Source organism: Bubalus bubalis, chromosome 9 (genome assembly GCF_019923935.1).
Source record: "Bubalus bubalis isolate 160015118507 breed Murrah chromosome 9, NDDB_SH_1, whole genome shotgun sequence".
In the NCBI taxonomy this organism is placed as follows: Eukaryota; Metazoa; Chordata; class Mammalia; order Artiodactyla; family Bovidae; genus Bubalus; species Bubalus bubalis.
Genome location: NC_059165.1, coordinates 72,347,545 through 72,371,614, shown reverse-complemented (window position 1 = coordinate 72,371,614; position 24,070 = coordinate 72,347,545). Strand labels below are relative to the sequence as shown.

Below are 24,070 nucleotides of genomic sequence, written 5' to 3'. Positions count from 1 at the left end.
TGCTGAGTGAGCAGCAGGTAATAACAAGTATCCTGCTATCTTATACTTGTGTATTTGGTTGAGTTGCATTGTAAGCCCATTAAATTTGTGAAATTCAGCTATATATTCAGAAAATTTTAAAAAAGGTTAGTGTAAATAAAAATACCCATCATTCAGTCCAGTAAGTTCACAGTGGGTGTGAGAGGTTAGATGTGACCCTGCTGATACCCTTGGTCAGTCTCGGTTCCTTCAGGCTCTTCACAATGTGAACCTCTTACCAGGCCACAGTAATTCTAGCATTAGTACCATTAAGATTCCTAAATAGAAGCCGGCTGCTTTATAATTTACTCAACCAAATTTAAGGAATGATGATCTCTTTCCAATATTAGATGAAAACCTATATTAATTAATCTCACTGATAGAAGATATATCATTCTGAAATGGGAAATCTTCCTCAGTTTTGACACTTTTAACTGAACAGTTATCACTTTGTACATTAATGGTAAGCCATTACCCCTACCCAGGGACAGTCTCGTTGTATATTTCTGTAAAATTCTTCTGTTTGTTAGGCTTTCCCTAACACACTTTGATTTTGAATGTTTGTGTGATTTATTTGCTCTCAATTTTGATGAAATGCACTTGTGAGAAAAAGGGGAATTTTTGTATGTTAAATTTGTAATTCTCCTATTAAAGTTGACATATTCCTGCTGTGTGCAGTATGTCATTCTTAGTAAGCTTGTAAGATTGTTATCTGCATTTAACAAATGGACTCTCAGGCTCAGCTCACCCAGCTAGACTGGTGTAACTGGGATGTAAAGCCAGGGCTTAGGTCTTGTTGTCTAGAGTTCCTAATACTATTCTGTACTGACTTGTCTCTCGAGTGCTGCCAGGTAAGATGCTCACTTTGGGACAGACGACAGACAGGCTTCCTTCACACTTAGCTTTCACGGTGCCCGGCACATCAGTGCATAAATCGCATTTTGTTGTTTTTGGTAATAATACAATTTGTATCTGAATGGTTAGAAAAAAAATTCTAAACAACTTGGGTAACACCTCAATGGTAAAAATTGTTTTAAGTATTACTTGTTAGGTCATGTTTTTCTGTTGTTCAGTTACGTTAGTTGATTAATATTGTTATTAGATTCAAATTCATTAACATGTTATTAATATAGTGGGATTAAAGTTAATATGCCCTTTTATTCCTCTTAAAAACTAACCTTGTTCTCTTGGAAGTCTGTATCTTTTGTGGTTAATACAGAACTGTTGTAATTAAAACTATTGATACTAATATTTTCATGGTCTCTTATGCAGGCACTGAACTTACCTTCAACTACAATCTAGAATGTCTTGGGAATGGAAAGACCGTTTGCAAATGTGGAGCCCCAAACTGCAGTGGCTTTTTGGGTGTAAGGCCAAAGGTACCTGTTAAATGTTTGCATCAAGGATAATGGTGTGGTCATTTCTCCCTAACCTGTTGGCAGGACTGAGTATTTAAGAAGATGTCTGTTTGAAATGATGACATTGAATATTTGTCAGTAGGGACACTGGCAATTTAAGCCTTCTAATAACCAGTTTGGTACACTAGAGAAGGTCTTTGGGTATTGTTGAAGTGTTTTGAGTAATCTGACTTTTAATTAATGATACCTTTGAAGCTAAAAAAGATGTAAAATAGGAATCTATAAGGTAGGTTACTTCCCATATCTCTATTGGTCTTAGTCAATCTTACATTTCCTAAGAAACTACTTAGATTCTCAGTCTCTCTTTGTGTCTTTCTTTTTAAAGATATTAGAGAATCTGATATTGAGTTTAAGATTCTAAATGTAGTATAAGATTGTAGACAAACATAGGACCCTTATTTTTTTCTTAAGGACCTTTAATTTTTTTTTTTTAAACATTTTATTTTGTATTGAAGTATAGCTGAATAACAGTGTATACATACAAGAACCCTTAATCTTAACCATGTGCCATGTAACAGAGTATAAACTTTGTTGTATCTTATATCCTGTTTTTTATGTATACGTTAACTGAATTATAATTCTATAACTGTTAAAAATTGTTGTTTATAATTCATAGATATTATTTTAAAATACTTTCTTGCTGTTACATTATTTATTAACCATCATTTTCAATGACTGTTAAAGTTTTTATATATTGAATGAACCAGAATAGGTGAATATCTGGATGCTTCCTGAGTTACTCTTACCATAAGTAACAGCATGCTGAAAATTGAAGTTTAACTTTGATACAAAGTACACAGTGACTCCAGTTGGGTATTTCTTATTATACGTCTTTGATAGTGAAGTCAACATTAAGAACTGAAAAGTGAAAATTAGCATGAAACTATTTAATAAAAGGATCATTTTGACCTATAATACATGAAGAACACCCAGTAATTATTCTTTTATCTATTAAATAAGAAAATGTATATTGGATTTTGTTTTTTGTTTTGTTGGTGGTTAAATGGTCTTGTTTCTTAAGGTATTCAGTGGATTTAGTCCCTGTAAATTAAAATAGTAACAGAATTTAATGGTGTTTGGTGTACTTGGGATGTCTGTTTCTGTATCCTTAAGGTCTGTGTAGCACTTCACAGGTGAATCAGTGAGAGAGAAATTTGAGAACAGAAGTTTAGAAATGGGAGGAGATCACTGTGGGCTGGCAATAAACTGGATTGGTCCTGGATGTTTCTAGGCCAAGGTAAATAATGTGATAAAACCATGCAGTTTGGTGGCCGCATGTGGGCTGCAGGGAGCACACAGTAGACCTGCTGGCTGCTCCAGGGTCTGTCTTGGCAAGTGGTGGATATGAACCTAAACTGATGTAGATAAAAATGCAAAGACCACACACTAGTTTTCTGTGTCTTGCTGGAGCATGGTTCATATGAAGAGCTCAGTGAAGGTTTGTTGAATAAATTTAGAAATGTGTGTGACCCAGAGAAGTCTTCCTTAGTTTTGAAATTAGACAAACTTAAGAATAAAAATAAAACGTATCATTAAAGGATGATCTTTAATACCAGCCTTGTGTGTCAACATAGAGCAGCATATTTCTCTTTTATTGCACTCAGGTGGTAGGAGTAGTTGATGTCAGATACACTTAGTGCTACCATTTATTGGGTACCAATGATAAGCCCTGTGCCTTTTTCTGCATTTTTTTTATCTTCACAATAGTCTATGAGGACTGTCTTTCCAGAGGAGAGTCTGAAGCACAGAGAGATTAGTTAACCTGGTCAAGATCATACAACTAATGTGTCAACAATATTTGACCTCTAGAATCAACCCATTGCCACAGAGGAAAAGTCAAAGAAATTCAAGAAGAAGCAACAGGGGAAGCGCAGAACCCAGGGTGAAGTCACAAAGGAGCGAGAGGATGAATGTTTCAGCTGTGGGGATGCTGGCCAGCTCGTCTCTTGTAAGAAGCCAGGCTGCCCCAAAGTTTACCATGCAGACTGTCTCAATCTAACCAAGCGACCAGCAGGTTGGTGCCAAAATCCATTTAGAGTTCTCTTTGTTCTCTGCCAGAATTCTCAGAGCCCTTTGGTCTTCCCATGCATAATATTGAGGGGTGGTATGGTTCATGTTCTCACTATCAAAATAAATGACAACAAAGACTATAGAAAAGGGAACAGAAACTCATTTGCTCCATGAAGCATTTTATGTTAGTTTATCCTCCCACCAGCCTGTAAAGATGAGGCCTTTTTACCTTCCCATGTTCCAGATGAGGAAACTTGAGTCTTGACTTGTCACATTAAAGCGTATAGATGCAGGGACTGGCTTGAAGCCAGAAGTTTTCTGACTTTAAGCCCACTACATCATGTTCACTCTCTAGAGAAAGAGACGCTGAGAAAGACTGGAGCTTCTGGGTGATTATAGCCCCCCTCTAGCCCACTTCCATCTGAAAGAGATGCAGTTGTGTTAGTAAACACAGGAGAACCTATGCAAGCAGGTGTGGTACTCAGAAATACGTGGCTGGAAAAATTGTCACTGATCTTTGGATGATAATTTGACATTAGAGGAGTTCAGGGATTTGGGTGTGCTATGTATTTTAACCAACAGAGGTGAGAAACTATTCTGGGTGACACGCACCATTAGCAGCCTGCTTCTGGGAACTGCAGAAAGAGAACTTTGGGTTGGGAGTGAGAGGAGTTGGTCTGAAAATTAGCTTTTCTTCAGTATGTGGTTGCCAGGATAATGAAATAATAGAAACTGAGATACCTTGGGGGCAAGGCCATAACACTGATTTCAGTGCCAGGAAATGGGGAATTGTTTCAGAAGCAATTACTCGGGGTCATAGGTGGCATGGGTTGTGATAGATCTCATCTTGCCAGTTCTAGAGCCAGGAGTGAGCTCTAGCATAGTTCACTTGAAGGAGCTGGGATGGAAACAGCTGTCCATGTCAGAGACTCTGGTATCATGAAATGAGGATAAAAGAGAACAGCTTAGGTTGGCTTTGGGTCTTTTCTGCTGATTCTTTGTAGACAACCCAGATTAAATTTGTTCTAATTTCCAGTTTTAATGTTGAGCAGAGATAAATCTGTTTCCATTGTTCACCGTGTGTATCTACTCCCTATTCCTAGTAACAATGAAGTAAGCAGTTTAATTGACTGATGTTTTCCCCCTAGAGTTAAATATTTAAAGGCTACATAGGACAAATGGAATTTTTAAATATAGAAAAGTAATATGTTCACATTCCATCTAAGGGGAGCTTTGGGTTTGGTTTTGTTGCTGTTTCTCTCCTTGTTGGAATTAGTCATAGAAATCAGGGCTTACTCCTTGGTGCTGGTTGTTTACCGACTGCTGCCTTCCGCAGAGAGCTTGTGCCTCTTGTCCATATCCCCTCCCTCAGGATCTCAGCTTTACTTTCTGCAAAACATGTAAAAACAACAGCCAAATATTAAGTCACAACTGAGTATCAATTAAAAACCAAGTCGGTTTTGTTCTATTATTGTTGTTTCTCTCCTTGTTGGAAGTAGTCATAGAAATCAAGGTTTATTCCTTGGCTGTTGTTGTTTACTCCTGCTTGGTTTTTAATTGATACTTAGTTGTGACAATATTTGGCTATTATTTGTACACATTTCGCAGAAAGTAAAGCCCAGACCCTGAGGGAGGGGATGTGGGCAAGGGGCACAAGCTCTCTGCAGGAGGCAGCAGTTTGCAATCACTCCTTTGACTTCGTTCCAGAGCCGTGGCCCATCTCAGGCATGTTTTGTTTTCCTTAGTTTGTGTTTCACTTCTGTGTTTTCAGGGAAATGGGAGTGTCCTTGGCATCAGTGTGACATATGCGGAAAGGAAGCAGCCTCCTTCTGTGAGATGTGTCCCAGCTCCTTCTGCAAGCAGCATCGGGAAGGGATGCTCTTCATCTCCAAACTGGATGGGCGCCTGTCTTGTACTGAGCATGATCCCTGTGGGCCCAACCCTCTGGAACCGGGGGAGATCCGTGAGTATGTACCTCCTCCAGTACCACTGCCTCCAGGCCCAAGCACTCACCTGGCAGAGCAATCATCAGGAGTGGCTGCTCAAGGGCCCAAGATGTCGGACAAGCCATCTGCTGACACCAACCCGTCGCTGTCGCTGTCCAAAAAAGCTCTGGCAGGGACTTGTCAGAGGCCCCCGCTGCCTGAAAGGCCTCCTGACAGAACTGACTCCAGGCCCCAGCCTGTAGATAGGGTCAGGGACCTTGCTGGGTCAGGGACCAAACCCCAATCATTGGTATCCAGCCAGAAGCCATTGGACAGGCCACCTGCAGTGGCAGGACCAAGACCCCAGTTATCTGACAAACCCTCTCCCGTGACTGGCCCAAGCTCCTCACCCTCAGTCAGGTCTCAGCCACTGGAAAGACCTCTGGGGACAGCTGACCCAAGGCTGGATAAATCCATAGGTGCTGCCAGCCCAAGGCCCCAGTCACTGGAGAAAACCCCTGTCCCTACGGGCCTGAGACTTCCACCGCCAGAGAAACTGCTAGTCACCAGCGGTCCCAAACCCCAGACTTCAGACAGACCCCCTGACAAATCCCATGTCTCTTTGTCCCAGAGACTTCCACCTCCTGACAAAGTACTGTCAGCTGTGGTCCAGACCCTGGTAGCTAAAGAAAAAGCACTGAGGCCCGTGGACCAGAATACTCAGTCAAAAAATAGAGCTGCTTTGGTGATGGATCTCATAGACCTAACTCCTCGCCAGAAGGATCGGGCAGGTTCACCCCATGAGCTCACACCACAGGCTGATGAGAAGATGCCAGTGTTGGAGTCGAGCTCATGGCCTGCCAGCAAAGGTCTAGGACAGATACCACGAGCTGTTGAGAGAGGCAGTGTGTCAGATGCTGTCCTTCAGCCACTGGGCAAAGCAGCGGCCCCTTCAGAACACTCCTGGCAAGCTGTTAAATCACTCACCCAGGCCAGACTTCTTTCTCAGCCCCCTGCCAAGGCTTTTTTATATGAGCCAGCAACTCAGGCCTCAGGAAGAGCACCTGCAGGGGCTGAACAGACCCCAGGGCTTCCCAGTCAAGCACCAGGCCTGGTGAAGCAGGTGAAGCAGATGGCTGGGGGCCAGCAACTACCTGGACTTGCTGCCAAGAGTGGGCAGTCCTTCAGGCCTCTTGGGAAGTCGTCCCTTTCCACTGAAGAGAAGAAGCTGGCACCCACAGAGCAGAGTCCCTGGGCCCTGGGCAAGGCCTCGCCAGGGCCAGGGCTCTGGCCCATGGTGGCTGGACAGACACTGGCACAGTCTTGCTGGTCCTCCGGGAGCACACAGACACTGGCACAGACTTGCTGGTCTCTTGGAAGAGGGCAAGACCCTAAACCAGAGCAAAGTACACTTCCAGCTCTTAACCAGGCTCCTTCCAGTCACAAGTGTGCAGAGTCAGAACAGAAGTAACACCAGTAAATGCCACGTGACCAGACCAGCTGCCCCCAGGGTTCTTGGGGAAGGGAAAAATCTTTTTCCCTCTTAAAAAGAACAGACCCCAACACTTTTCCACTGTTATTCTTTCCTTATATCCCAGCATTCAGAACTCTTGTGACATTAGCCAGTGGGGGGGCTTGTGGTTTTGTGAGCCATGTATGGAAGTCCAAGTGGGCCCCAGCCAAGGAAACAGACAGACGCGGGTCTCTTTCCCCCCAACCTTTACTCATGGTGAACTTGAAATAAAAAGTCCACTCTGGAGTCAAGCATGGGATTCAATTCCACTGGTCAGGTTGGAAGGTAGTAGGGCTCTCAAAGCTCTATCTAATCCTGCCAAGCCCCACTGAGGGTACCTGATGAATCCTTGGGAGGACTAATAGCCGTTCAAGTCGGTGGTGATTTCTTGAACATCTGTGTGTGCTAGGTGTGGTACTAGTCACTGGCAGGAAGTATAGAGATAAATAAGACCTGATCCCTGTGAGCCTAACATGCCTGCCTGGGTTCTCAGGTTGTTTTTAAAGAACCTTGGACCAGGAAATAAATAACAGGAAGTCTGAGGGGCCCTAGGGCTCTGGGCTCATTTTGTAATGTCCTTTGTGGCCCCAGAAGTGGTTGTTCTTGAGTGTCTCCTGGTCAGGTGTCCCTGTGTGCGTGTGCATGCATGCAAGCTCATGCAGAGGTCTCCTCTATAGGCAGGAGGGGGCTGCACCAAAGCCAAGGGCTGTGGCTAGGCAGCCGGTGCTGCCTCTGGCTGGGCTCTGCAGAGTCTAAAGATCTGTCCTTGGTGGAGCAGTTGGTTGAGGGGCTGGGCTCTGAGGACACAGCTTTCCCTCGGTGTAAGAAGGCAATTGGCAAGCTTACCTTCCTTTTCTACAAACTTTCCTCCTTTTACATCAACTCACCCCAAGCCTGTCCCCCAAACACTCAGGTGCTTTCAGATTTCAGAGTCTCGGGCAGTAGATCTAGGAAATCTGGCAAACTCTGGGCTAGATCCACCACCAGCTCAGAAAGAATGCCAGATCCTGGCGAGAAATTACTTATCTTCTGATCCTTTGCCCTCCTACCTGAACGGAGGAGTCGTCATCTTCACTAGTGGATCCTATCACCCTCTCCCTGAGAAATGGTGTGCTCCGTGTTGAGAGCGCCTACCTGCTGACTTAGCCTAAGGGCAAGCCAGAACCCCTCCCCTATGACTGGCAAGATGGGGCGTACAGAGCAATGTCCAGCCTAAGAGATGACTCCTCATAACTGCTGATTATCTGTTACTGCTGCCCTGAGCTGGGGCCCAAGGGCTGGGAAATCTGTTGGTGCTACCCCGCCCTACCATTCACCCAGCTCACTGACTGCCAACAGGAAGTGCTGTTTGGCCAGTTCCTTCCCATTCACTCACCTCCTCGTCCCTAGACCAAACATGTTTACCTCTGCTTTGCCAATGCAGCCAGCAGCTTTAGCCAACAGGCCATCTCCTGGCCCCAGTGTCTCCTGGCCATTTCTGTCTCTCAGTTATGGCTTTTATACCCTCAACAGGATTCTGTATTGTCCCAATTTCTTCCTCCTGAGTTTTTATTGAGGTTATTCCCGTCACTTCTAAGGAGGGAACAATAGTTGTTTTAGAAGCATTTGCGCTTTATATAAAGATTTTAAAAAGAATTTGCTTTTATTTCCCAAAGTCTCTCTCTGGGGTTGAGACACTTGAACTCAGGCAGAGACAAGAGGCTGGGCAGAGCTGCCCTGAGTTTAGGGGCCTATTCTTGCATCTCACTTAGACCTCAGACTCTCCTCTGTAAATTCCACCTGCCTAGTTCTCCCCTTTCATCCTCTCTCTTCCCACATCATCAGAGAGGAAAAGCTCTTTGTTTAAGAGGAAGAGAAAACAAAGCATCTTATTTTCTTTTAAAAAATTTTAAACCATGGAAAAGATATTTTTAAAGAAATCCACCCAAAACATTAAAGTTCATTATATTAAGTATTTATCATGTGTGAGAATAATAAGTATATAACTGCAGCTAGTAGGTCCCTTTCCCTAATCTCTTAGGTTGTACAAGTAGGATCTGCTTGGTGCCAGTCCTGTGCCCTTTTTCTCCTGTCATCTGTAGTTGTGATCAGAAAAAGATAACTGCACTGCGCTGTCAGAATCTCTTTCCACTATGTTGTGTGTTCAATTACCGTAGCTCTTTGTTTCATGAAATAAACTGTGAATTTTTTTGGGGGGGGGTGGGTATGCAGGCTATGTAAAATTTTTAAGAGGAGAAGTCTGATCATGAAGTAGCTTCTCTGATATAGGCTTTGGTAGGTAATTGACTTGACAGCCACTCTAGATGTCTCACAGGACAGGAAGGAGTGAGGGAAAGGTGGACCACTCTGTGGTTTTCAGTTTTCCATTCTCCATCATTCACTGGAAGCTTCCTTCCAGACCTGCCTAGTAAACAACTTCTGAACTGTGCTTGGATTGGGGGAGGCAGGGTAGCTCTTTAAATGGATGGACAGCCAGCCAGAGTTTTGGGGGGGCCATTGAAAGATTCTTAGATTGGAAACTAGACATTCAACTCAGGCCCATGAATAGCATTTGATACTAGATTGTTAACATCATGAAAGCAGTCACTGTACAATTAGAAGCAGAGTCAGAAAGACTTGGAAAAAGAGACTCTTGCATGAAAGGGGGGTGGTGACCTTGCCAGCTTTTGGGGATTTTCCTGGAGCCTGTACTGAGACCTTTTCTCCAGGGAGTGTGAATTGGCAGTTAACAGGAAATCTTTACTCTTAGAAACTCCTGATCTTTGTGTAAGGTGGTATTTTGGCATTTGGCCAAGTGCTTATAAATCAGGATCTCAAAGAGTCTGCCTCTAAGCTGGTTCCCCAGGAAGCCTTTTTGAGGAGGAAGCCATAGCTTCCACAAGTAGCTGGAGAACTAATACCTCCCTTAGCCCTGTTCAGAAGAAAATTATGAAAACTGTTGAAATTTGTATTCAAAGCCTCATTTGCTTCTCTACTGGAGCAAACCCATTCTCATAGCAAAACAGTTGTTGCTACAACAGCATTTAAGTTTTTTAATGTCTGCTTCCCCCTGAAGTTACTGAGTTTGAAGTGATTTAAATCACTGTGTTGATACTCTTCTGAACAACTACCAAATCCACCTCTTTAGCATTGATATAAATAGTTGTTTTATTCTTTACATTCTCCACCCCACACTACAGTCAGGGCATGAAGTGCATCAGCGATCCTTTTCCAGGCTTGGCAGCATCTACTCACTGGAGCTGGACTCGCACGTTGCCTCATGAGAACAGAGTGGCAGGAAGGAAGTTGGTCCTGGCAGCTTCCCCTGTGGAGAAGAATCAGGAGAGCACTAAACGTGGATGGATTTTATTTTATTTTTGCATCAGCTCCTATAAAAAGTGGGTTTTCTCCAAGGCTTTTTGGGGGGGATATCTTCATCCTCTTGGTATTTGTCAACCAGGAGGTCAGAGTTAGCCCACTGTCCTCACCTCTCTGAGATCATGGCAGGAAAAGAGGTGGGACAAGCCCCTGTTCCTCCTGAATAATGACTGGGCTGTTCCATGTGTTCGACATTCCAGATCATTTAGAGCTCAGTAGCTGCTGCATGAGACTTTCATTGACTGTGGCCCGTTAGCTCTCAGCTGAGCTTCCTAGGGCTAGTGTAGCAGGGCCAGCGGTTGCTATAGTGTAAATTGAAAAAAGAATAGGTAATTTGCTTTGTACACACACAAAAATGTAATGATGGTGCTAATTTCCTGGTAAAAATAAGCACTGCCAAGGGTTGAAGGACTGGTGACTTGAGAAACCTAGATTCCTGTTTGGGAGGAAGAGATCTCATGTCTTAGTTTCCTCGAGGTTCTGTTAGGAGAAGGTAGAGCCTTGGTGAGTCCTGCACCCGACCCTGGGGTGATCCAGTGCAGTCCAGAAGTGGAATACACGCTGTTTGCAGATGAGGGAGTTCTTTCTCAGGGCTGGTGTTACCTTGTCCACAGCCTCCGTCCACACTGCCTGAACAGGTTGGTAGAGAGCTCCAGGTGTGGGATCTCCCTCAGATACCTTCTGCCCCACTACCTCTTCACTCTCATGGGAGCACCTCTATTGCTTATGAAGACTAAGGATATTATTTCTTAAGGAAGTGGAAAGAGTTTATTTTAATTAGAAATCCACAGCCTGGGCAGAAACATTTCCTATCAACATAAGCAAAAATAGCACATGTGGCCCCTTTTCTAGAGTTACTTTCCCGTGACTCTCAAAACATCAGGCTCTTTAGGGGCTTCAGGTATAACACCTTGGAAATCCAGCAAACCTTTGCAGATAAGAGGTGAGCCCAGGGAGCAGGAGCAGAAATGATTGGTTCTGGTGCTTTAGACTCGCAGGGTTGGGGCAGAGAACAGGCAGTCTCCAGGTCTGAGATGCGTGCTGCCTGTGTGCATGTAGGTGAGAGTGTTGAAGATGGGCGAGTGCAGCACACAGGAGCTCATGGAAGAGCAGCTTTCTAGGTCTTGGCAAAAAAAAATAAGCTGACAATAAGAGATCTCTTTATATTTTTAAGGGGCAAAAGGGGGTGTCAGCTGAGGTCCATCACTCTTTTTGCCCCCCTTCACCCCAATAGATTGTCAGCAGTAAGTGAAACTCTTAGTGAAAAAGAGGGGAGCCTGTGCTAGGAGTCCCCATAAACATGTACTGTAATTCTTTGTATATAGAAAAAAAATTACTGTAAAGTAAAGTTTAACTTTACTCTTATGGCCCTTGCCCTGTGTTTTGTTTTGTTGTCCGTGGGGAGATAGAGCCTAACAGGAGGGAGGGTGTGGCGTGAGAGCAGAAGCCAGACTCGGAGGTGGTTCCCAGATGGGGACATGGAGCTGAGTCCTTCCTCCAGGCCTCTCAGGGAAGTGGTGTGGGTTTCCTCCCAGTAGCCACTGCTGTCAGAATGTCTTTCTGCTACTTTTGGGAGTGGCTGGTGTCAGTCTTGGTCCCTGCCCAGGAGGCCTCCATCACCCACACAAAGGAAGGGTTTTGAGGAATTGGTTTTTAAAAAGGAACTGGAACCAAAGCACTTTTCTGATTATGAGTCTAGCCATCTTGGCCAAGTTTTTAGTTTTTAAGAGGCAGGTGCTAAGCACTGCAGAAGACCCAGCCCAGGCCTAAAATGGGATAGTGAGGCAAAGAAGCTGAGCATCCCATGCCAGAAAGGGAGGGCTGCTATAATGCTTCCTTGTGAAAAGGAAAGGTCAGTCCTGTGTACAGTAACATCTGGTTCTTCTGAAGTATCTTGACAACCAAGGCCCAAAAATAATACTTTCAGGGAACCCTGGAAATCACTTCCCTTTGTGACTTCGTCCTGAACTTCCTGCCCCAGGAAAGAATAGGGGAAAACAAGCATTTAGTCCTACAGTTAACATTTCAACCATACTCTTCATAGTCTTGAACTGGGTATTAGTCACCTCATTTTAAATGGAGAACACAGCCAAGTTTGAGTCCCTTTTCTGGGTAGCTGAGTTAGAGCCCAATCTGGATCTCTTAAGACCTTTCTAAGTCTTGCAGAACCTGTAATTTGTCTACTGTTAAGCCACATTATAGCATGTTGCTGGGAAGCTTAGGCTCTGAGCCACAGGGATGACTCACAGACCTAGACGTGACAGAGGTGCAGTAGAGCCAGCCAGTCTGAGGCAGAAATGCTTGACCCTTTGATCTCTGGATACCACCTGAGTGCCTTTCAAGTTCTTAACACCAAGAAGGAATCATGTGAACTTTGCACTGCCCCAGCTCCAGCTTTTCACCCTATCTCTGCCCCCACCAAAGAACCCAGCAAAGGGCCCTTTTGTTTCTCCATTATCTCAGCTGCAACCCTAGGGTGAAGCCACTTGGTTTCCAAAGGAAAATAAGACCTGAGAAGAACCCTGATCATAGGAAGTGAGGCCAACCAGGTGGCCCCAGAAAGTCCTAGGTGTCCTGACACCCAATCCAGACAGCAGGGAAAGGGGTTGAGTGTAATTCACAGTGCATTGATTTTATTTACAAATCAGAAGCCATTTAAATAATCTGTAGACACAACTGCTGTCCAGGGCAGAAGCCTGGGGTCCCAATCAGCCCTTACCCTCTTGTGCCCATCAGTCAGCCCCAATGCTGTCTCCGCTCCATGGGCCAGCACAGGCAGGTGCCACCTTTGCTGCCACGGGAAACCAGGTAGCTCAGATGCTTGATCACCCAAGCCCAGACAAGAGCTAGGGCCAGCTTTCCTGGGAGAATCCCCCCCAGGCCCAGTGAGTGGTGACTCAGTGATGACAACAGCTGTAGAAGTAGGGGTTTGCCTTCTGGCCCAGGTCCACGCCCTTGTCCTCTGTCAGAGAGAGAGGTGGTATAGCTCAACATGCTGTCGGGGGGAGGGGGTCAGGTGCTGTGGGCCTAAAGGGAGTCTCCACAGGAGCTAAGGAAGGACACACCTGTCATCACCTGGAAGGCGGCCACACTGACGTAATCCTCTGCCACTTTCTGGAAGAGCTCGTCTGGCAGGAAAAAGGGCGATCAGTGAGGACCAGATGCTAGGAGCCCAGGGATCACATAGTAACCCAGCCCTCTGGGCTTTTCTTTGCCTCCTTTGTTGCCCCTGTGTGCTCTGCAGTGAGACCAAGGACAGCACTCACCCACACTCTGGCCTGTCTTGCTGGATGTTTCAAAGAGCTGAGCTTTGATATCTGTAAAGAGAAATGACTAAAGCCTCTTACCTGAGAATTAGGTGGGCACAGACTAGCAGTACAGGGACTCTTCCGACCCCACAGATGCAGGGAGGCCGGAGAAAGTCTTCTGTGGGGGATCTTGCCAAGGCAGCCCCCATTTTCTGTGACCCACCCAAGCCGCCACTTCCCTCCCCACCCCACTCCCAACCCAAGGAGCAAAGGAGCAGCTACTGTCTGCATAATCCTGAACGTCGTGGAAGTCCACTCGTCGCCGCCGCCTGTCCTCCTCCAGCAGGTCACTCTTGGTGCCGCACAAGTAGATCTGACAGCCCTGGAGCAGAAGACAAGGTCAGGGTTACCTCCCTTGGACCACCAGACCCCCAGCCCCTGCCTGGTCTGGTGAGGTCAGGCCACCTACCTCCTCTAGGTTGCGCAGTTCCTTCACCCAGAACTTTGCCCGTTCAAAGCTGCTGCTGTCTGTCAGGTCTTGGTGTGGAACACAGGAAACACAACCAAGGGTGAGGAGCTGTTCTGTAAGGCGAGCCTGGCACCCTCCCCTTCTTGTTTGAGGAACAGGCCCAAACCCTTCTTACCATAGCAGACGATGGCAGCCTTGGCGCCCCGATAGTAGATTCGGCTCATGGCCTCATAGCGCTCAGAGCCTGCTGTGTCCTGAAGGGCAGGGGGAGGCTCAGCCCTGGCCTGAGTTACGGAGCTATACTCCCCACGACTTCAAACTAATATGTACTCCAGACCCCTATTTTTAAATTGGGGTCTAGAGAACAGAAACCTCCGTGAGCCCACAAGTCAGTACAAGGCTGGACCTACGCCTCCTCAAGAATGGGTTTTCCCAGATTACGTGCCCAGAGAACTTACCCAAATACCCAAAGTCACCGTCCGGTCTCCGACAGACATCACCTTGGCTACGAAGGCGGCCCCAATGGTCTGCAACCAAGGGAAAGCGATCAGAGCCCCGCGTGTCGGCTAGCCCCACACCCGCGCTGGGCCCCCTCGGGCGCACTCACATTCTGATAAGGCCCCACCAGGAAGCGGTCGTGCACGTATCGCTCCACCAGGCTCGTCTTGCCCACGTACTCCTTGCCCAACATCACCACCTTGACGTCCACGCGCTGCCCGCTCATGCTCCCGGGGCCGCCTCACCCGCGTCAGGGTCCTGAGCCGGGGCGCGAGGCAAACCGGGATCTCCGCTCCGACAGGCAGCGCCCTTAACCTCAGTCCCCGACCCCAGGCGCCAACCTAAGGTTCCACACGCCGCAACGAGCTTGAGTGACGACAACGCCTCCGTCCGCCCCGGCTTTTCGGGCCCAGGAATTCTCCTTCTAAGAGCCTGGGACCCGGGACGGCCTGGGAGCGCGCGGGGCAGCGCCCTTAACGGCGCCGCACGCCGCCGCCCGACTTGCTAGCTCGCTCTGCCGCTCGCTCGCCCACCTAGTTTAGAGGCCGCGCCGGCACAGATTCCCCACCGAGCCAGGGGGATCGCTTCTTCAACCCAGCTCCGGCCCGCAGCGCCGCGACTCCAGCGGTGGCGGGGGCGGGGAAAGGGAGAGGGGTGTAGGGGGAAGGAGAGTTTTGGGGCGGGGTCTTCGGGTCACGTGGGCAGACACCGGAAGAGGTGGGTGCTTCACTGCTGAGCCGGAAGTGGCGCGCGGCCCGATAATTCCTCATGGCGGCGGCTGCGGCGGCGGCGGCTGGTTGGGTGCGGCGCTGTAGCGATTGATCTGCTGCTAGCCTGGCGGCTGAGCGTCGAGCTCCAGCCCGGCCTCCGCGTGCCCCTCGGGCTCCGCACCCCTGATGCTGCTCGGGCGCTGAGCCCGCCCCGGCCGGGACGATGGTGAAGTATTTCCTGGGCCAGAGCGTGCTCCGGAGTTCCTGGGACCAAGTGTTCGCTGCCTTCTGGCAGCGGTACCCGAATCCCTATAGGTACGTGGTCCTGGGAAGAGCAACCCTCCGACCTCGCTGTTTGGAGATCGGAGTCTGGGGGCCGGGAAAGACTCGACTTCGAGTGGGGGGATCTCCAGAGCCTGGCCATGTTTAGGGCAGAAGAACCCTATCGGGTAAGCGGCCAGACTAGGCCTCCAAGGTACTGGAAGGAGGCTGGGCCTGGGCAGTGGATTACTTGAAGCCCTAGGCTTAAGGTTCTCTCATCTCAGTGTGGTGAGACAGGAAGAGGAGGCAGCACAGGAATTGGGGAGGGGTCTTGGGGTTGGAAGTCTAGGCGCTTGCCTGCTTCTCTGCCCTTGACTGCTCTCCAGTGGTGCAATAAATCTGGAGGTCCATCCCTGCTGGAATGCCCAGGAATCCAGGTCAGCGAGGGGGCGGGAGTTGGAATTTGCCCTGGGAGAGGCTCAAGGGCTCCAGTTTAGGTCTGAGCCACAACCACAGCTTACTCTGAAAGTTTGGAAAAGGGCCTGGCCATTCTGAGCGTGGAGGCTCCAGATGGGAACCTCAGCAGGCAGTCTCCCAGGGTCAGGCTCCTGAGGGTGACCTTCACCCCGACACCTGCAGCAAACATGTCTTGACGGAAGACATAGTGCACCGAGAGGTGACCTCTGACCAGAAGCTCCTGTCCCGACGACTCCTGACCAAGACGAACAGGATGCCCCGCTGGGCTGAGCGGCTGTTTCCTGCCAATGTTGCTCACTCAGTGTACATCCTGGAGGATTCTATTGTGGACCCACAAAACCAGACCATGACCACCTTCACCTGGAACATCAACCACGCCCGGCTGATGGTGAGACCCCTCTCACTTCCCCCCCGAAACTAGAGAGCTCTGGATACATGTGGCTAAGGGACCATGAGAGAGCTTCTATGGTTCAAGCAGATCTGAAGAGTGATGGCTCTAGAGTACAAACTCGGGTGGTCTTTCCAGCCGGTTACCTTCTCTAGGCCTGTCTTCTAACTCGTTCACACGGTGGAGAAGGAATACCTGTTTTCCACTTGCAAGTGCTAAATGCAGGGCACTCACACTGTGCCTGGCAGGAGTATGGGTTGGGCCACAGGCGTCATGCTGAGAGGAGACGGTGGTTTTCAAACATCAAGCCTCAGGGTACCTTGCAGGTACCTCAGAGGGGAGAGGACTGGGCCTGCCCCCTTCTTTGACTATCTAATGTAATGGATTTCTGCCTGAGCTTTTAGGGCAAGGAGAGGGAAGTTCCACTTACCTTTGATTTCTTGCTTAAAAAAAAAAAAAACACTTGAAAACCCATGGTTTATTAGTTTAAGGAACTTTTCATCTATGAGTACCTTGAAAGCTTTCAGGACACTTTTATTCTTTCTCTGTTAATCGGCACAATAACACAGGGAAGTGGGTCTTACTCTATTGTGCAAAGAGAATAGTGAAGTTCAGGGAGGGGAAGTGTGCTGCAAAATCACAGAATGAGTCACCTTAATGCTTTGCCCCAGAGTCATCTGAGGGCCCTATCTCTGTGTTTTGTAAATTACTAAGATAAGATCTCTGAGACCTCCCTTTCAATTCAGCTGTGACAGGTGTCTTTTTAAGTGTTTCTCTTGGATGTGCAGGTCCACTTTCTCCTCTCTGGTAAGGATAGCTGTGGTAATTGCCAGATTTCCTTTTCTGATTTTGGATTGCTGGCAGCTTAAGGGCCAAAGAGGGTGGTCACATAGTGTTAGTTGCTCAGTGGTGATGGACAGGGAAGCCTGGTGTACTGCAGTCCATGGGGTCGCAAAGAATCAGACACAACTGAACTCAATTGAACTGTGTCTCTTTACAACCTTATCAGGTTGTAGACTGATAGACTATAGCCCACCATGCTCCTCTGGCCCTGAAATTCTCCAGGTAAGAATACTGGAGTGGGTTGCCATTTCCTTCTCCAGAGGATCTTCCTGACCCAGGGATCAAACCCAGGTCTCCCTCATTGCAGGCAGATTCTTTACCATCTGAGCCACAAGGGAAGCCCCAAATGGTTGGCAGGCAGGCTGAAAACACCACAGACATTTCATGAGTTTATGTGCCTTTTAGTGTGAAGGGTCAGAGGAAAGGTTTTGAGAGAGCAAAATGACTTTTTCTTTTTATCTTCCTCCTCTCTTCCTGAAGTGCCATTTGAGAATGCAGTAAGGTAAGGGAAAGAATGCTTTCCTTCATGAAAAGAGGCAGGGGATCAAATTGATGTGTAACTTGGCCAAGTAAAGGACTCCCACGTGATTGTGGTTGTCTTGCCTGCCTGCACAGGTGGTGGAGGAACGATGTGTTTACCGTGTGAACTCTGATAACAGCGGCTGGACCGAAATCCGCCGGGAAGCCTGGGTCTCCTCTAGCTTATTTGGCGTCTCCAGAGCTGTCCAGGTGAGCGGCGTTGGGGTGCTGGGGCCAAAGCCATTTATCATCGAGTCTGGGCTGGGGTTCCATGGGCAACTCTGAATCCTTCCCCTTGTCGTTTTTTGCCAGGAATTTGGTCTCGCGCGGTTCAAAAGCAACGTGACCAAGACTATGAAGGGTTTTGAATACATCTTGGCCAAGCTGCAAGGTGAGGGCTCGGGACACAGACAGAGGCTGTCAAGTCCTAACTGCCATGACTGGGCCAGAGCCTACTCTGAGCCCACCCTCAACTCATCTGTACCCTGAGTATTTCCTTCAGAGCCTGGCCCCCAGGAGATAAATGTCCTGAGAAGTAATTTAGGTCGGTTTTCTTGGCATTCTCTAAAACCAGCCCCCACCCTTTGCTCCAGGTGAGGCCCCTCCCAAAACCCTCGTTGAAACAGCCAAGGAAGCCAAGGAGAAGGCCAAGGAGACGGCACTGGCAGCTACAGAGAAGGCCAAGGACCTTGCCAGCAAGGCAGCCACCAAGAAGCAGCAGCAGCAGCAGCAGTTCGTGTAGCCAGCCCAGGCCCCGAAGCAGCAGCCTAGCAGACTACCAGCTCCAGTCCCTGTGCCCCCTCCTCCTGTACTTTATTATTAAAAGCCAGCTTCTAGCCCTCTCGACTGTCTGGGTGGTGGGCTGAGGGTAGGTGCCCTGTTTGGCATCTCCAGCACAGCCAGCCGTTTACCCATATCTGAGCTGGGCCTCCTTACTCCTGCATCAGGTGGCTGAGGACAGAGGCACAGTGACTTGTCCACGGTCACTGCATCCAGGTGAAGTGGTCATGAATGCTAGACTGTAAGCTCCATGAGGGCAGGGACCGTTGTTTTATCCTCTGATGTGTCCCAAGTATCTGAAACAAAATCTTGCGTGTAACAGGCACTCAATAAATACTTGTCGAATTCAATCGGACCCAGCTCTGGAGTCAGAAAGCTTGAATCTTGACCCCACTTGTTTTCTGGCTTTGGCCCTCAGGCTGGTCACATCACTCGGCCTTGGTCCCACTGTTGAAGTGTAGACAGATGCCCTCCAAACTGTGGAGAGTAAAGGGGTGCTGCCCGGTGCGGTCAGGAGGGCTTGTGGTGGCTATGAATCTCATTTCTTCTTTTCCAGTTTGTGGCTGGAAGGTCCCACATTTCATCAGGCAAGACCATGGACAGGAAGTTAAGAAAGAGGCTTTTAATGAAAATACAGTATGTGTGGGGCAAAGGCCAGGGGCCCTTGTTTAGGAAGGAACATGAGGGCCCAAGAGGCTTCCTGCTGCCATGGGCAGCTGGGCCAAGTGCTATCAACATGCCTGGGAGGGTGGCCTGGGCCCAAGCTGCCTGCCCTGCAGGGCTCAGGGGGCCCAACACCCCTCTCCCAGGTGGGACTGCCAGCCGCCAGCAGCAGGGTACGAGGAGCACCTGTTCCCACACAGGGTCCTTTGAGTCCATTCCAACAGTGACTCCAAGCAGCCCTGGAGGCTCTGTGAGGGCTCTGGCCTGACGGTGCAAAGAGTGGGCTGAGGGCAGAGGCCGCTCTGGGCGGTGAGGGTCATAACCAGGCACTGCCACTGTGTGAGTAGCTGTGCTCCTGGCCTGCGCTGAAGCCCCGCAGCAGCTCAGCCTCACCTCCGAACACCAGGCTCTCCACGTCCACCTCCAGCTCCTCTGCACAGGGAGAGGACCAGTCAGGAGGCCTGGCCCACTCATCCCACCCGACCCCTCCACTCCAGGGCACTTACCTTGGTCTGAGTCAGAGCGCTCGGAGGAGAGGCCCGAGGAGTCCAGGCTGTCCGCCCGCAGGCGCTCCCGCTCGCCCACCGTGCCCAGCCCCCGGAGTTGCTCCAGCTGCCGCCGCAGGCTCTGCTGCTTGCTGCGCAGCTTCTCCTTGAGCTGCCGGGCCCGCTGCTCCTGCTCCTCCAGCTTCTGCAAATCCAGGGGAGCAAGGGGCTGGGCTCATGCACCGCTCGGCGGCAGACCGGTCATGTGACAGGCTCACTAGATGTGGGTGCCAGAGGGCTGCTCCCACATCCTGCAGGAAGCCAGGGCCTGCTGCCCTCCTATCTCATGTAAGTGGCCTGGGAGTTCTGTCTGGATGGTTGGGAGGGGAGGGCTGCACAATCTCAAAGGCCCTCAGGGCTGTCAAGTGATGTGAAGGAGTGGAGTGTGCTAATATCAGGCGATGGAGACGGGAGAGGGACTGAGGCACACCAGCAAGTGCATACTAAGGCTCGGAGGAGGTGTCCCAGGCAGTTACTGCCACGTGGAAACAAGCCCAGTGTTGCCAGATCTCCTAGGGCTTGTTTTTGTTTTGGCCACGCCACATAGCATGTGGGATCTTCATTCCCCGACCAGACATAGAACCTGCATCCACTATTTTTAGAAAGCTACAAATCCACCTGTCAATGCAGAAGACGTAGGGACAATCCCCTGGAGAAGGAAATGGCTACCCACCCCAGTATTCTTGCCTGGGAAATCACATGGGCAGAGGAGCCTGGCAGGCTACAGTCCATGAGGTTGCAAAGAGTCTGACACGACTGAGCAACTAAACGACAAGAAATTAAACAAAGGCTACCAGTTTGTAACTCCTCCTCAAGACCCCCCCAGGAACTCTAAGGCTTCAGTATTTGTCCCCTCCTGCCGCCTCCATGCAAGCTCTGCCAGCCCTGAGATCCAGGGACTGGAGGGCCAAGGGTTCTCCCATCAGGCCCTCAGTGGGCAAAAACATGCATTCAGTCAACGAGAAGGGGAGAATTGGTTGAGAACTGGGTATAGATGGATGAATAAGCACTACCCAGGTAAAGATGGAGGAGGAAACATCCAGGCAGAGTGAAAACGGGAAGAGTATGGAGAGTTCAGCTTTTTAGTGGGACATGGGTCAAGATGAGACCAGAGGCAAGGCCTGTGTTGTGAAGGGCCTTGAGTTTCACAGGATGTAAAAAACTGAAAGTGTCCTGTCAGAAACCATGGAAGGTTTTCAGCAGGGGACAGACCTGGACAGATCTATGAGCAGCAAAGAACATTCCAGGGCAAGGTGGGGAGGACAGCCAGGTGGAGGCAAAACAGGAAGCAGGAAGTCCAGAGAGGAGCAATCCCTAGGTCCCGCCCATGGGACAGCCAGCACCCAAGACACACATCCCTCAGAACCAAGTCAGGCAAACTCCACGTGAGACACTGGAGCCCACTTTCCAACCAGGGTGTTATTCAACCATAAGGCACCGTGAGGACAGTGCTAACAGTTCCCACACCATTTTATTTGCTGCGTGGCACCTCCAGCCTTCTCTGCCACAGCTGCCTGTGCCCACAACAGGGCCTGGCAGAGCAGATGTGCACTTGTTGCAGAAAGGAATGCAAGTCAAGAGACACAGGCCTCAGTTCTGAATCTGCCTCTCATCAGCCCGCTGTGCCTCTATTTCTTCCTCTGTCAAAAGGGCCAGGAGGGCAGGAAAAGGCCTCCATTGTTTCCAAGTCGCTTCTAAGCGCCCCCACTCCGTGGTGATGCCTCGTCTTGAGTCAGCACATCCCACTCCCATCCACCAGGGGGCGCTGAGCTGAGCCCGGGAAGGACGGGTCACTGGCGTCCTCTCAGCCCTTTTCCCTCTTCTGGCCTCTGGACCTGCCTCTCAAAGCAGGACAGGCCCCTCAGAACAGGAGGCCTTGAGGATGCAGGACAGGAGGAGTGAGAAACAGCCCTCTCCAGTCTGAGGGACCCTTATAGTGACCCATCACAGAATGTCCCCCATACCAAGGAGGAAATAAAGTCCAGAGAGGCTACCTAACTCGCTCCAGGTCTCACAATTGGGATTAAAGTAATAATCGTTGTAATAACAAGTGAACATTTATTGGGAAAACTTGCTTAAAGCCTCAGAACAATCTTCACTTCCTGCTTTTCTTCCTACTTAAACTTGGAAACTAAAAGCACAGAGCCCAATGTCACACAGTTGGTCTGTTACATGAGACTTTGCTCCTAGTTCCTCCGTCTCTCTCTATTACACTTCTCCCAGCATCCTGGCAAGCTGGCCCTGGGCCCCAGGGTAATGTCTTACCTGGATGTGCATTCTGGCCCTGCGCAGAAGGCTCAGTGTGGTGTATCGGACACAGTCAGCCCCCAGGGGCATCTGCTGCTTCAGCTGCTCCAGGCACCGCTTCAGCTGGGCCCTCCTGCAGAGGGAGGGGTCTAGAGGGCAGTGCCAGCCCAGGCTCACTGGCCAGATGAGGGATGGCAGGGGAGGGAAGGCCAGAGGGAGGCTGTTCCTGGGGACTGGTGCTCTCAGGGCAGAGTTGGGACTCACCTGCGCTTCTCCAGCTCGTTGTGCACAGACCTGCCAATGCCAGAGAGGATGGGGTGAGGGAGTGTCAGTTAGTGTCCACACCCTCAGTCCCAGAGTCCCCAGGGGCTCAAAATTCACTACAGATGTGTGCCCCAAACTAGCCCACTGTGGGGACCTTGTGCTGGCCTCAGACAGCTGAGTCCTAGGCAGAGGCAGGTCTGCCCAGGTCATGTGAGGTTCAAACAGAGTCCCCTAGGCACAATCAGGAAGGGCTTCCTGAACACAAGTGACATTTGAGCTAAGCCCAGCCACACAAGTTACCCAAAAAGAGTAGTGGGGGGAGAGGCATTCAAATTGAGGGGGAACGCATGTGCAAAGGGTTGAGAGGAGAAAAAAGAAGAATGCCTGTGAAGGAAAGCAAGTGGTTTGTTTTAGGAGTGTGAGTGGAAGCAGGACCCAGAACTATTATTCACAGTTCCAAACACATCAGAGGTGCTTGAGAAATACTCCTTGAACGAAGTGTGTGTTCGGAGGATGGGGAAACGACAGGAGTCCGTATGCCTCCAGAGCAAGGTACTTGGCCCAGAAGATGCAAGCAACAAGAAGGAAGTGGGCAGTGGAGAGACCCGATGAAGGACGGCGCCCATCCCCCTACTCCCCGCTGCCCCCGGCCCTCCTCACCGCCCACTGTCCAGCGCGCCAGGAGCTTGGGGAGACCGCTTCCTCCTCCTGTGGACTGGACCTGGACTCCGGTGAGGGCACAGGGACGCATAGCCATGCTCGGCCTCTGCCAGAGAGAGTCCCCGCCAGCGTCAGGCTAGTCCCAGCGGGCGCCCCAGGCACTGCACCGTCAGAAAGGGATTTGGGGCTACAGGGCCATTTCCCCAACCCCTCCAGCCCACTGCCCGCGGACCCCTCTTAAGTTGAGCGCGGCGGTGCCGCAGGACTACTGCCCTAAAGCCATGCATTCTTCAAGTCGGGAGTCAAGCCCAGCCCAGGCAGTGTCAGCGAGGTCGCCGCCTGGAGTCCGACCAAAGGTTCTTCCTCACCTCTCTCGCGGCGCTCCAGGAACTCCGCCGCCTGCAGCAAGACTTGGATGTTGCTGGCCACCGATTCCATGTCGGCGACAGCCGGAGGCGGGCGGGCCTGGGGTGCAGACCAGGGCAGCGGCGGCACCACTTTTGTTACAATGTAACTGACACGGGGCAACAAACACAGGCTCCCGTCCCGCCCCCAAGATGCCCCGCCCCGGGACAGCCTAGCTCTTGGCCCCGCCCTCCTGGAACGCGCCCTGGAACCGCAGCCCACCCTCCGCCCACCTGCCCGGCCCCTAGGACTCCGGTAGGGCTTCCACCAACGCCGGCTTCAGGCCCGGCCCTCGGGCGAACGCCCGGGCTGGAGTTGGGGTGCCGCGTCTTGCCGCTTCGCTCAGCGACCCCGCGCCGATCATTTGGTGTTTCTGGGCCTCAGTCTCCAACCCAGTACTGGTGACCAAAAGCCCGCACGCTGAATGGTGCTCTGGGGGCGGGTGGTCCACCCGAGGCCCCGGGCTCTGCCGCTGCACGTGGGCGCCGCGGAGGCGGGGCCGGCGGACACCCTTGCCCATTTGCTCTCCGCCGCGTGTGGCTCGCTGACGTCACCTTGTGGGCGGAGCAGGAGGGCCTCTGAGGCACTATTGGCTGCGCGCGGCTCCGCCCTCTCCCGCCGCTGGTCAACATGTTCGGGCGGGAAAAGGAGCAGGTTTCAAATTTGAAAACCCCGGCAGTGGGGGCGGGGTTAAGCGGGGAATGGGGCCGCAGTGCGCAAGCGCCGGGGGAGGGGGCGCGGATCTGGCTCCGGCGCTAGGGGGTTAGTATCCTTGCAGGCTTGCCCTCTACCCCCGTAGCTCTTCGCTGAGCTTCAGCTTCCTACTGTGGCGAATGGGAATAGTCTCCCGGC

The 24,070-nt window shown here is 50.2% G+C and overlaps 4 protein-coding genes across 20 annotated transcripts in view; 2 read left to right on the top strand and 2 right to left on the bottom strand.

Annotated features, from left to right (window-relative positions):
* The window catches only part of NSD1 (nuclear receptor binding SET domain protein 1), a 154,026-nt gene extending 142,420 nt beyond the window's left edge, over positions 1-11,606 (top strand). For all 12 annotated transcript variants that reach the window (XM_044947771.1, XM_044947773.1, XM_044947770.1 and 9 more), the window contains 3 exons: positions 1,291-1,397; positions 3,246-3,450; positions 5,218-11,606. In XM_044947771.1, coding sequence (XP_044803706.1) covers positions 1,291-1,397; positions 3,246-3,450; positions 5,218-6,842 — 1,937 coding nt within the window. In that variant the 3' untranslated portion in view covers positions 6,843-11,606. The remainder of the gene's footprint in view (positions 1-1,290; positions 1,398-3,245; positions 3,451-5,217) is intronic.
* Positions 10,007-15,129, bottom strand: RAB24 (RAB24, member RAS oncogene family). 5 transcript variants are annotated; one of them, XR_326214.3, is made up of 9 exons: positions 14,566-15,124; positions 14,417-14,485; positions 14,134-14,212; positions 13,959-14,026; positions 13,772-13,871; positions 13,508-13,558; positions 13,307-13,369; positions 12,961-13,203; positions 10,007-10,543 (listed from the first exon to the last, which is right to left on the bottom strand). XR_326214.3 is itself a non-coding variant. In XM_025292957.2 (8 exons), the coding sequence occupies exons 1-8, from the start codon at positions 14,680-14,682 to the stop codon at positions 10,494-10,496; spliced, it is 597 nt and encodes a 198-aa protein (XP_025148742.1). In that variant the 5' UTR covers positions 14,683-15,129; the 3' UTR covers positions 10,007-10,493. The 5 variants fall into 5 exon arrangements, 3 of the variants coding, with proteins under 3 accessions (XP_025148742.1, XP_025148743.1, XP_006042986.1); XR_326215.3 differs by having other exon boundaries at positions 10,007-10,188; XM_025292957.2 differs by lacking the exon at positions 12,961-13,203 and having other exon boundaries at positions 14,566-15,129.
* A 56-nt stretch (positions 15,130-15,185) lies between these two features.
* On the top strand, positions 15,186-18,789 carry PRELID1 (PRELI domain containing 1). Its single transcript, XM_006042921.3, has 5 exons — positions 15,186-15,481; positions 16,067-16,292; positions 17,751-17,864; positions 17,967-18,045; positions 18,248-18,789. Exons 1-5 carry the CDS (start codon positions 15,390-15,392, stop codon positions 18,394-18,396), a joined length of 660 nt encoding a protein of 219 aa, XP_006042983.1. The 5' UTR covers positions 15,186-15,389; the 3' UTR covers positions 18,397-18,789.
* Positions 18,790-19,041: 252 nt separating this feature from the next.
* On the bottom strand, positions 19,042-23,726 carry MXD3 (MAX dimerization protein 3). 2 transcript variants are annotated; one of them, XM_025292956.2, is made up of 7 exons: positions 23,452-23,726; positions 23,182-23,278; positions 22,814-22,919; positions 22,154-22,183; positions 21,908-22,022; positions 19,604-19,787; positions 19,042-19,529 (listed from the first exon to the last, which is right to left on the bottom strand). In XM_025292956.2, the coding sequence occupies exons 2-7, from the start codon at positions 23,249-23,251 to the stop codon at positions 19,414-19,416; spliced, it is 621 nt and encodes a 206-aa protein (XP_025148741.1). In that variant the 5' UTR covers positions 23,252-23,278; positions 23,452-23,726; the 3' UTR covers positions 19,042-19,413. The 2 variants fall into 2 exon arrangements, with proteins under 2 accessions (XP_025148741.1, XP_006042982.1); XM_006042920.3 differs by lacking the exon at positions 23,452-23,726 and having other exon boundaries at positions 23,182-23,387.
* Positions 23,727-24,070: the final 344 nt, after the last annotated feature.